We start from the raw sequence: 12,104 nt of genomic DNA, 5'->3' as shown, positions 1-12,104 counted from the left end.
AGCAACTCCATTGGCCCAGGGAAAGCCCCTGATAAGCTCAAAAATTGATGTTAGTTACATGATATTCATGAAAAGAGGAGAGGAGGGGTTGAAAACAAGCACTGGTTGAAAGTCTGTTTAAGATATGGTTAGCGCTTCAGATCTTCTCCCCCAAATCTTGTAGCAGGGCAACTGTCCCTTCTCTACCCTGGCATAAAACTGTATGTAAGAGGTAAGGGGGGCCATGCATGGTGGCTTACTCCTGTGATCCCAGTACTTTGGGAGGCCGAGGCAGGCAGATCACTTGAGGTCAGGAGTTTGAGACCAGCCTGGCCAACATGGTGAAACCCCGTCTCCACTAAAAATACAAAAAATTATCTGGGTACAGTGAAGCACGCTTGTAGTCCCAGCTACTTGGGAGGCTGAGGCGGGAGAACCACTTGAACCCTGGAGATGGAGGTTGCATTTGGCTGAGATTGTGCCACTGTACTCCAGCCTGGGCAACAGAGTGACACTCTGTCCAAAAAAAAAAAAAAAGAGGTAAGAGGATCTGATCTAAGTGATGCCACACACGGCTGAGTGTGGGTACTATATGGAAAACATGGGGATTATGAAGATGGCTACAATAACTGCCATATTCCCGTATGTACGTGTCTTTGCAATGCAACTTTGGCACTCCTTCCACCAAGAATTGAATTCGATTTTCCTGCTTCTTCAATCTGTGCCAGTTTATTGACTTGCTTTGATTAGTAAATTGTGGTAGGACTGATGTACAGGTTCTGGAGGCTAGGCCTCAGGGAGTCTTGAAGATTTCATCCTCACCCTATTGGAACTGTGGAACTATCATGTGAGGAAACCAGGTGAGTTTCCTTGGGGATGAGAGACTACATAGAGAAAGAGGCTCAGCCAACAGTCAGCACCAACCACAGACATGTGGGTGAGGCCATCTTGTACCATCTGGCAAGTAACCAGATGCCTGTAGTCACATGAAGAACTCTAAATGAGAACAGCAGAATAACCATCCAGCTGAACCCAGTCTGACTTGCAACCCTACACAATTGTTATCAAATAAACAGTCATTGTTTTGAGTTTCTAGCTTATGGGGTGGTTTGTTTCACAGAAGCAGAGAATGAATGCAAGGATTAGTGACCATCTATGCATTGAGATGTGAAAACCATAGCCATCTTCCACTATTCAGTTCCCAGGTTTATAACCAAGGCTTACCAGTGTTTGAGAAATCCTCTACTATAAAGAACAGAGACTACTAAAGCAAATAAATAGAGACAAGAAACTTGGAGGAAACAGGTAATGCAAGGAGGAGGAAACTTTAAAAATTGTTGTTAATGTTATCAGAATGATTCAAATATTGTTGCCATAAAGCAAGAGCAAGATGCTATGACAGATTGGGCACAGTGGCTCATGCTTAAAATTCCAGCACTTTGGGAGGCCAAGGTGGGAAGATTGCTTGAGGCCAGGAGTTCAAGATCAGCCTGGGCAACATAGCTATACCCCGTCTCTACAAAATAAAAATAAAAATAAAAAAATCAGCCAGGTGCAATGGTGTGTGACTGTAGTCCCCACTACATGGGAGGCTGAGGAGGGAGAATCACTTGATCCCAGGATCTGGAGGCTGCAGTGAGCCATGATTGTACCACTGCACTCCAGCCTGGGTGACAGAATGAGGACCTGTCTCTTAAGAAAAAAAAAGATGCCATGAGAAAAGAAGATTCAGAGAAAAAAAAAAGCTCTTGGAAATTAAAAGCATGAGAAGAACAAACAAAAAAGAAATAGAAAAGATAGAAAATAGAAGGGAGAAACTTATCAAATAAATAATACAAAAAATTTATTAGCATGGAAAGGTAAGATTCTCTAGATTGACAAACCCAAATGAGGGCCAACCTCAGTTTAAAGATCCACAAAAAGGTAAATTGGAGTGAAATTTCACAGTTCCAAGGATAAAATGGAACCCTGAGCGCTTGTAAAAAGAGAAAAACTAAACTAAACTAATTAGCAAACAACAAATCATTCTGTGAGAAGGATTGGAATCAGAATGGCATCAGATTTCTCAACAGCAATTCTGGAAGCCAAAAATCATGAGAGCAATGATTCAACCTAGAATTTTCTGCCAAAAACTGTCAAACAAATGTGTGTGTGGAATAAAAAACAAATACACCAGAGCACACACAAAAACACATGAGGGAAAGAAATAATTTACTTCCTGAGAGCTCTTTCACAAGAGTGACCAAATAAAGTCAGAGCAAAAGCTGAATGCTGTTCCAGAACCCAACCAAAGGGAAAGAAGGAGAACTTCTGTAAGGAGAAAAAAAGCACAATTCATGGATTATCGGTTGCCTTTGATTATGTGGAACTTGAGAGACCATTAGAGTCATTGGGAAGAATTTGTGATAGGTACATTAAAAGTTAACCAAATGAGTAGGAATGGCAGCAAGTAATCATAAAAACTGTTCTATGAGAAAGGTAAACACAATCACAGTGTACAACAGACTCAGCATTGTTCAACATTTGCATACTTGGAATACTTTAAACCCCAGATATTTCATAAAAACTGGATGATATAATTATACTGAGAGGACAGGCAGAGAGGCAGATCTGCTGACCCAGAAGATCTTATTATTATGTTAAAAATCTAACATATCTAACACAATAAGAAGTCAATAATTTTTAAAGTGTACAATACAGCATTATAAACATGATAATTAAGAAGATAAAGATGGCCGGGTGTGGTGGCTCACACCTGTAATCTGAGCACTTTGGGAGGCCGAGGCAGGCAGATCACCTGAGGTCAGGAGTTTGAGACCAGCCTGGCCAACATGGTGAAACCCTGTCTCTACTGAAAATACAAAAATTAGCAGAGCATAGTGGTGCATGCCTGTAATCCCAGTTACAAGGGAGGCCGAGGCAGGAGAATTTCTTGAACCCGGGAAGCGGAAGTTGCAGTGAGATCCCTGCTCTCCAGGCTGGGTGACGGGGTGAGACTTGGTCTCCAAAACAACAACAACAACAACAACAACAAATATATGACCTATTTCAAAAGAAATATCTAGAAATATTGGCATTACTGACTTTGGGGAGTGATTCTGGGTATAGGCGGGGCACTTCTGGTTTTAGTTACCAAAGAATCTTAGTTTTGACTTATTTATTTACAAATATATCACTTTGATAAAAATAAGCTAGTAAGGTTTAGCAATATTAGAATTTTTGCAAGTGATACATTGATTTTGCATTTGGTGTTTTTGAGAATCATAGCCATAAGAAATATAATTGTTTACCCCTTCTGATTTTGTTTTATATTTTCACTCACAGGGAAAATTTTGCTAAAAAACTTGCAGGAAGTCTGGGGATAAGTAGGTAGTGTCAGAATACGGGTATTTTATAGATCTACAACTAGTTTCTACAACGAATTCATCTGAAATTAGTTGTGCTTTAATGTGAGGACCAGTGAGTCTTTTCTCTTCTGGATGAGACTAAAGAACTACAGTAAATAAAGGAAAAGGGAATGGAGTCTAATCTTGAATAATAAAAGAAGTTAAATTGTAATAATTGATTTGAAGTAAAGAAATGATTTAGGAGTTTCAGTTATATTGAAATTTAAAAACCGATCAGTTTTAAAAGTAAGCATTTTAATTTTTCAATAGAAATAAAGAAAAATGCCCAGAGAATAGTTATACAAGAAAGTGCTTTGGACTTGAAGTCAAGAGGGTCCAAATTTGATCTTTGGTTCTGTGTCTTAAATTTTTTTTTTTTTGGCAGGGAGTTTTGTCGGCCGGGCGCGGTGGCTCACGCCTATAATCCCAGCACTCTGGGAGGCCGAGGCGGGCGGATCACAACGTCAGGAGATCGAGACCATCCTGGCTAACCCGGTGAAACCCCGTCTCTACTAAAAATACAAAAAATTAGCCGGGCGTGGTGGCGGGCGCCTGTAGTCCCAGTTACTCGGTAGGCTGAGGCAGGAGAATGGCGTGAATCTGGGAGGCGGAGCTTGCAGTAAGCCGAGATCGCGCCACTGCACTCCAGCCTGGGGCACAGAGCGAGACTCCATCTCAAAAAAAAAAAAAAAAAAAAAAAAAAAAAAAAAAAAAAATAAACCACACACACAAAACAGTTTTGTGACTTTGGTGGTGATGTTTAATTCACCTGTCTCAACATTAATTTTTCTATCTATAAGGCAGGGATAGAAACACTAAATTTACAAGACTATTTTAAGAACTATTTAAGATTATGTGTGTAAAAGCTCTTTACTGCACATTGACAGCATTACATAAATGTAGAGTCATTATTAAAATAAATCAAATTTTATCTTAAGTTCTTCTTTTAGCACCAGTTGCCTAGTGTAGAAAGCACAGTATTCAGTATTGGAGACAGCAAGTAACTCAGATGTTCAATGACAAACAAAACTTTCAAATGAACTCCATAGCAAGCAGGGTCAGAGTAGGAGAAATTCCTATTTCTCCCTATCAGCTCTGTCAAATAAGAAGCAAAACAGGGTGAAAAAGGACAGTAAAGAGCATTAACCTGTGTTGAACCTTCAGTCATACAATAAACTTATAATTAACTTAAGTGAAGTCTTAAAAAATTCAATTATGTAAAATGCAGGATTTTGCTGTTGGGAGATTAATTAAATGAGATCAGGGGATGGGGAAGGTTGGGAGTCAATTGACTCTTACATTTCAGTTCTCATTATTATGGGCTTTTACTGTACTTCACAAAGAGTCAATCCTTTATACCTCAATTTTGGTAGAAAGTAGATTATTTTTTCCCATTAATTCTTCTACGGTGCCCAGAAATTTATGAACTTCACAGAATGCTTACTAATATTTTTGCTAATTCAATGAATATTTTCAAATATAATGTTTTTTGTTGTGAAAGTCTGCATTGTTCCCTGAATTAGTAACATATTCTCTGCTCACCTGCAGTTAGCTCCATCATCTCAGTGAGTTAGTTGTTTTGTTGTTTTTTCATCGTTTTTTTTTTAAGATTACATGAGCTTCTGGTAGTCTACCTGAGTCCAGTTTAAGACCTCTACATTCTCTACAAATGGCCTTATAAACAAAGCAATTGCAAAGTGAACCTAGTCTTCACATGGAATGTAAAATTGTTATCAATTTGGTTCATTTTATTTTGTGAAAAATTAATTTATCTTTTAGACTGCATGTGCCAAAGCTCTCTAGCTCACAGCAGACAAATTAATGAGCTGCTCAAAGCCTGCCTGGGTTAGTAGAGTTCCTTGGAGGTACTGCAGTTTCATTTATTTATAATACTTTCAGGTGGTTTCTGGTAATATGGGCCCCTGAATAGAATAAGAATTAGAAATCAGCCACCATGCTAGTTTGAAAAGAAAGAAAACATTGTGTGTTCTTTTGAACTGACAAAAAACAGCGATATAGCAGCGCTTCACCCCCAGTTTAAAAGGACTGTTTAGAAAAACTAGATTTTAGTAAAACGTAAGTATTAAACCTAAACAAAAATGGAATATTTGAGAAAATATAATTAAAATATGAAATACTAGCTCACAAAATTAGCTTCCTCTATCATTATTCATTAATCTTTTTAAATGTCAATGTTAGATTGTGGGACTAAATGGATTTTTGATCAAAATACCACATTCTTAATGTTGCTGTTTAATTAAAGAAATTACTTCTGAAGAGTTTACTTTTCCCAGTGACACTCAGCATATATTGTTCATGTAGCAAGTTCGAGACTGACTCAATAATATTAATAATAGCATATACTGCCTTTTTGGTGCCACACAATGTTTTTGCAAATATTGATTCATTTAATCCTTATCACTCTGCTATCAGGTAGCCACAGAAAAGGTAAGTAACCTGTTCAAAGTTAAACTATTAATAATATGAACTAGATGATTTGAACACAAGCAGTCTAGCTCCAGAGTTGTCTGTTATGCTAGCTACCTAACCTAGCTTTTGGTTTTTATTACCTCTTGCTAACCTTTGTGTTCCTGAATTACCGTGGCAGATTGCTCTGCTCAGTGGATGGTTCTATGGATACACACACACACACACACACACACACACACACACACACACACGTACATTTGCTTAGAAACATTCTGTTTTGGTAGGGAATCATTCTTTTTCTACATATATTTATGATCAGCAAACTTTAGTGTTTGTGTAGGAAACGTTAATTTTTGCAGATAGATGCTAGCTTATAGTGAGTGTATTTTTGGCAATGGATTTACATTGATAACTGATTTTATTTCATTGCTTCACAGAGAGCATTTGTCTAATAGTTGAAGGGCTGTTTTCACTGATTCAATCTAAAAGATGCATAGGAAGATTGAGATCATGGTCATTCTCCAACGATAAAGTAGCTGTGACACTAGTAACCCCAAACGCTGCTCATTTAGGTGCTTTGCACGGTGTCAAGAATGCAAAATCAGTAAATGTCTTTTTACTGTGGAGGAACATAGTTCATGAAATTGCAGGTACTCCTACTAGTATTCTGTTTTTCTTAGATGAATAATGTGACAACGGACTATTGTCTTGACATCATAAAGAAGTTTGAAGTTTCAGAAGAAAATAAGGTGAAAAATGTTCTTGGCATAGAAGGTAAAATAACCAATATTCTTTATTTCTCATTTGTTGATTCAGCCTGTTAAATTAAATTCCATCAAAAATTTTTAGGAAAAGAAATCAAGAGATATCCGTGGGATTATATTAATAAATAATTCAAATAAAATCTACAACACACACGTATTTTCCTGCAAAGAAAAGACCATGATGTTGCTATTTCTCTTACTTTTGCAATGCCCATAAGCATTTTCCACTTCAGGCAAGTCTACCTGATACCACCATGTGTGATGGATGCCATGACATATTTGGACTTTTCTCAACTGGCTAATTTTTGGAAATAGCCTCAGCCTGATAATTTCATGAAGGGAAATTCAGTCCTAAAATAAGTTCTCTCTGAGACTAGTGACTTGCCATGTTTTTTTTTGAAAATGGTAGCAACTGACTGTTTTTCCTAATTGGTAGCTTTGGAGAAGCTGTTGGAACCACAAATCTCATTAATACAGTGACTTCATTTTATAGTTGAGGAAGTGAGGCTCAAATAAGTTAAATATTCGCCCACAGTTATGTACTCAGAATCTAGCTCCTGGAATGTTAGACATAAATAATATGGTAGAAATATAGCTAATGTATGTATATGTATTTAAAATATGTAAAGAAATACCATGAAGGCTGCCACCCAAGAGGAGGATCTTTCAGGCAGAGCAGATGATCTTTAATGAAAGACCAGCTGCCTATAAGAGCGTGCAAAGCCATGGTTTATCTAATCAATTTTGACCGTTGGCCCCCTCATTACTTCTGCTCCCAGATCAATGTGAATAAGGGGGGGTTTAATACCATCTATTTACTTCCAGGGGCGGTAGGTGATTAAAATGAAGAGGAATAATTTAAAATCTTAGATCATTAGCTGGGTGTGGTGGCTCACACCTGTAAACCCAGCACTTTGGGAGGCTGAGGGAGGGGGATCACTTGAGGCCAGGAGTTTGAGACCAACCTGGCCAACATGATGAAACCCTGTCTCTACTAAGAATACAAAAATTAGCTGGGTATGGTAGCACATGCCTATAATCCCAGGTACTCAGGAAACTGAGGCACAAGAGTCCCCTGAGCCTGGGTGGTGGAGGTTGCAGTGAGCCGAGATCATGCCACTGCACTCCAACCTGGGTGACAGAGTGAGACTCTGTCTCAAAATATAAAATAAAATAAAAATAAAATGAAATCTTATATCATTAAAAACTGTTTTAAAAACAACCAGAGATGATAAACTAACTTGGGCCTTTTCTGTGCTAAGAAATGAATCTTTTCTTTGGTGAGGCCCAAAAAGATGGAATTAAACATGGTTTCCTAAGTTATGAACATAAAAGTTGGCATGAAGAAATTAAATTTCAAAGGATATTTACAAATATAATTATACCAAATGATATTTGAAGACTTGAAGTAATTTACCCTATAATTATTCTGTTTAGGTGCTTGCAAGTCATCCATGTATTTATTCGTTATATTAATGAAAACCTCTTTGACCCAGGCATTATATTTTGAAAGACTGTAAAAAAACTGATAAGGTTTTCTAAATAATCTTAAAGGACTATTTCAAAGTTATAAAATGTGCCAGCCATTAGCAGCATTTTTTCAAACCAATTTGGTTGTCAGTCACACCCTGAATTTAGACAGTGTTTAACATTTGACATACTACCTTAATTATGGTACTGACTTTACTATTTTTCAGATGAACTTAATAACCTATCAATTGCTGGTTGATCAGGGTACCTCTTGGTATAACTATGGCTTTAGCATGGCATTAGTCACACTGCATAAGCATAGCTTGAGTTCAGTCATCAGTAATTGGCTTGGCCCCTCCTCTACCTAGTCAAAATTCTTCAAAAGTCAACATATATCTATTATGTATGTAATATATAATATATATAACATTATGTATATATATGGTTATATTTAAAAGGCTATTCCTAAAAGTCATATTTCATTTTTTGACATTGTCAGTTTGACTGTATTAGGCTGTTCTTGTGTTGCATAAAGAAATACCTGGCCGGGCATGGTGGCTCACGTCTGTAATCTCAGCACTTTGGGAGGCCGAGGCGGGCAGATCACCTGAGGTCAGGAGTTCGAGACCAGCCTGGCCAACATGGTGAAAGCCCATCTCTACTAAAAATGCAAAAAAATTAGCCACATGCAGTGGTGCATGCCTGTAGTCCTAGCTACTCGGGAAGCTGAGGCTGGAGAATCGCTTGAACCTGGGAGGCGGAGGTTGCAGTGAGACAAGATCGTGCCACTGCACTCCAGCCTGGGTGACAGAGTGAGACTCCATCTCAAAAAAAAAAAAAGAAAAAAAAAAAAAAAACCCAGGCTAGGTAATTTATAAAGAAAAGAGTTTTAATTGGCTCACATTCTACAGGCTGTACTGGAAGCATGGTGCCAGCATCTGCTTGGCTTCTGGGGAGGCTGGAGGGAGGTTTTACTCATGGTAGAAGGTAGAGTGGGAGGAAACAGGTCACATGGCTTGAGCTGGAGCAGGAGAGAGAGTGGAGTGGAGGGAGCCATATACTTTTAAAGAAACAGATCTCAGGAGAACTCATGCACTATTGAAAAGACAGCATCAAGCCTTGAGGGATCTATCCCCATGGTCCATACACCTCCCACCAGGGCCCACCTCCAACAAGGGATTATATTTCAACGTGAGATTTGGGTGGAACAAATATCCAAACCATACTATTGACCTCAAGCAAATCTCTCATTTTTTCCAGTTTTCCCCACAAAGGCCGTCCTGAGGGTAAATAAGATAATCATTATGAACATTTTTTGACCCCTTTTGTCCCTCTTAGAGCCATTAAGTATGTACGCTTTGAAAGCTGTGGTAAGTCACTCTCTCTTTCTTCCAAAGGCTTCACAAACTTCATGCGTAGTCCTGCCTGTGACATATTTAACCCATTGCACCATGAAGTGTACCAAGACATGGATCAGCCCCTCTGCAACTACTACATTGCTTCCTCTCACAACACATACCTGACCGGGGACCAGCTCCTTTCTCAGTCCAAAGTGGATATGTATGCACGGGTGCTGCAAGAGGGCTGTCGCTGCGTGGAAGGTATGTGCACTTTTTCTGAGCTCTGGTGTGTATGGGTGACCCTGTCCTTCAGTCAGTCTGTTGAGTCAAGAATAAAGAATGGAGACCTGAAACACACTCTCACACTAATTAGTACTACTTTTGTGGTCATTGTAAAGTCAGTCTTAACTCATAATTCTCTCTGGCTCCTTATTGTTTAATTGGGAAAAAGAGTATGTGTTAGCAGTTGTGAAGCATACCGTTAGTTGCTGAGAAATTATGATGAAAATTAAAGTCTTCCTAGAAAGATATTTTTAATTATACAATTGCAAAAATCATTCAGGAGAGCTCTTTGTTGGTTTTTTTTTTTTTACTTTTATTTTTATTTTTTGAGATGGAGTTTCGCTCTGTTGCCAGGATGGAGTGCAGTGGCGCGATCTCGGCTCACTGCAATCTCCGCCTCCTGGGTTCATGTGATTCTCCTGCCTTAGCCTCCCAAGTAGCTGGGATTAGGGGCATGCCTCTACACCTGGCTAATTTTTTTTTGTATTTTTAGTAGAGACAGGATTTCACCATGTTGGCCAGGATGGCCTTGATCTCCTGACCTCATGATCCACCCGCCTCAGTCTCCCAAAGTGCTGGGATTACAGGCGTGAGCCACTGCGCCCGGCCAAGCTCTTTGTTTTTAAGATACTTCGTGGTCTATCAGTTAGCTAACACTTCTTGAACTTCTAGTGGGTTCCAGGTGGTGAGTATACAGAATTAAGTAAAATATGAATTCTGTCTTCAGGGAATTCATGGTCTAGTAGAAGGGATGAACGTTTTTAAAAAAAATAATATAAAGCAGGCATGGTATTATACACCCATAGTTTTAGCTACCCGGGAGGCTGAGGTGGGAGGATTGCTTGGGACCAGGAGTTCAAAGCTGCAGTGTGCTATGATTGTGCCTGTGAATAGCTATTGCATTCCAATCTGAGCAACATAGTGAGACCCCACCTGTAAGAGAGAGAGAGAGAGAGAGAGAGAGAGAGAGAGAGAGAAACAATGTGAAAATTCCACCAGTTGATTGATATACAATAGTATAGAAGTGGTGGTATAGAGAATGAAGTGCGAGGTAAAATGTGATGAGAAATTAGTTAGGCTAGGAAGGGAGCTGGGGGTCAGCTGTAAAGGGTTTTGAGTGCTATGGTGAGGAATTTCAATTTCAGTTTTTGGTAATGAGGGGCCAGTGAAGGGTTTTAATATCTACAGTGATATGATCAGATTTGCAGTTTAGAAAGATTATTTGGGCAACAGTGTGAAAGGATAATTTTAAAAGTTTTTTTTTTTTTTTTTTGACATGTGTGTTTGTGGAGGGAGAAGGGAGGTGAAACTGGAGGCAGGAAGATGGTGGGAAGGCTATCACAGTGAATCCAAGGGAGGATTCCAAAATCTTGGACTAAGTGAGAAAGAGATGATGATAAGGATGCAGTATTAAAGAGGTAAACTTAGTGGAACCTGGTGAGAGAAAAGAATGAAAAGAATGAAGGGGAGAGCTAGAAGGTGGATGGTGCCACCCCATGCTGTAGGGAATCTGAGAGGAAGAGCCTAAATGAGTCCAGTTTTCCATCTGCTGAATTTAGAGTGATTTTATAACATGTACGTGGACATCTTTATCAGTCACTTGGATAACAATGTCTGAACTTAATGAAGAGTCTGGGCTAGATAAGGATTCCAAAGTGCTGAACTTGGTATGTGGTAGTTAAAATCATGAAAGTGTACAAGATCACTTATAGAGAGAAGGGGAAAAGAGAAAGAGGCCTGAGGACTTCAGCGATCCAATGATTAGGAGTAGGAAGCGCAAGGGGAGCCAGCAAGGCCAGTGCAGAGAACAGGAGTACTTGCATCTAAAGGATGAAAGGGTTAGAAAGGAATGGCCAGAAATGCCACAGGGAACAGAAAAGTAAAATAAAACTAAGTATCCAATTTAGTTGCATTTGATAGCAGGGAATTGTTGGTGGCCTTTGCTATGTAGGTTGATGATATGTTAGTGGGCAGTTGGTTACCTGCTGTGGGTTGGTGACTGGGCATTTTTCTGCATCCAAATGCTTGATGATACAGGTTGTGGGGCAGTTTTGAGACTTGGAAGTGGGGGAAATAATATAGGTTTGTTTTCAGGTGGGATAAAGGAGACAAGAGATTTTTGAAAGGGTGTATGCCTGTTTTCTCAGAGAAGTAGGAGAGAGCCTCATCCACTCAGTATAAAGTGAATGGAGGTTGGCCACAGGGCTTAAAATCAGCAAATTGTTAAAGAAGTTATCAGAGAATGCGAAAGGAATTGACAAGGTAAGTCAGGGAAGGCCAAGCTGATTTCAAAAACAGTCTTTACTGATTCAAAATCTGGATGCTTAGACTCCTTTTGATCCCGTCCCCAATAGTACTCATCTGCTTAGAGAAGGAATGAAGACAGATTATGGAATTGATCCAAGTCTTGGGATTTCTAGGTCATATTAAATATCTTCAGGGTATTGGTGAGA

At 39.1% G+C, this 12,104-nt stretch overlaps 1 protein-coding gene across 1 annotated transcript in view; it reads left to right on the top strand.

Moving 5' to 3' along the window:
• The window catches only part of LOC105488580 (phospholipase C eta 1), a 182,573-nt gene that overhangs the window by 99,738 nt on the left and 70,731 nt on the right, over window positions 1-12,104 (top strand). Inside the window, exons 7-8 of the mRNA XM_071091121.1 lie at window positions 6,476-6,569; window positions 9,427-9,630. Coding sequence (XP_070947222.1) covers window positions 6,476-6,569; window positions 9,427-9,630 — 298 coding nt within the window. The remainder of the gene's footprint in view (window positions 1-6,475; window positions 6,570-9,426; window positions 9,631-12,104) is intronic.

This window comes from Macaca nemestrina, chromosome 2 (assembly GCF_043159975.1).
Source record: "Macaca nemestrina isolate mMacNem1 chromosome 2, mMacNem.hap1, whole genome shotgun sequence".
Lineage (NCBI taxonomy): Eukaryota > Metazoa > Chordata > Mammalia > Primates > Cercopithecidae > Macaca > Macaca nemestrina.
This window is presented reverse-complemented; position numbering and strand designations above follow the sequence as displayed.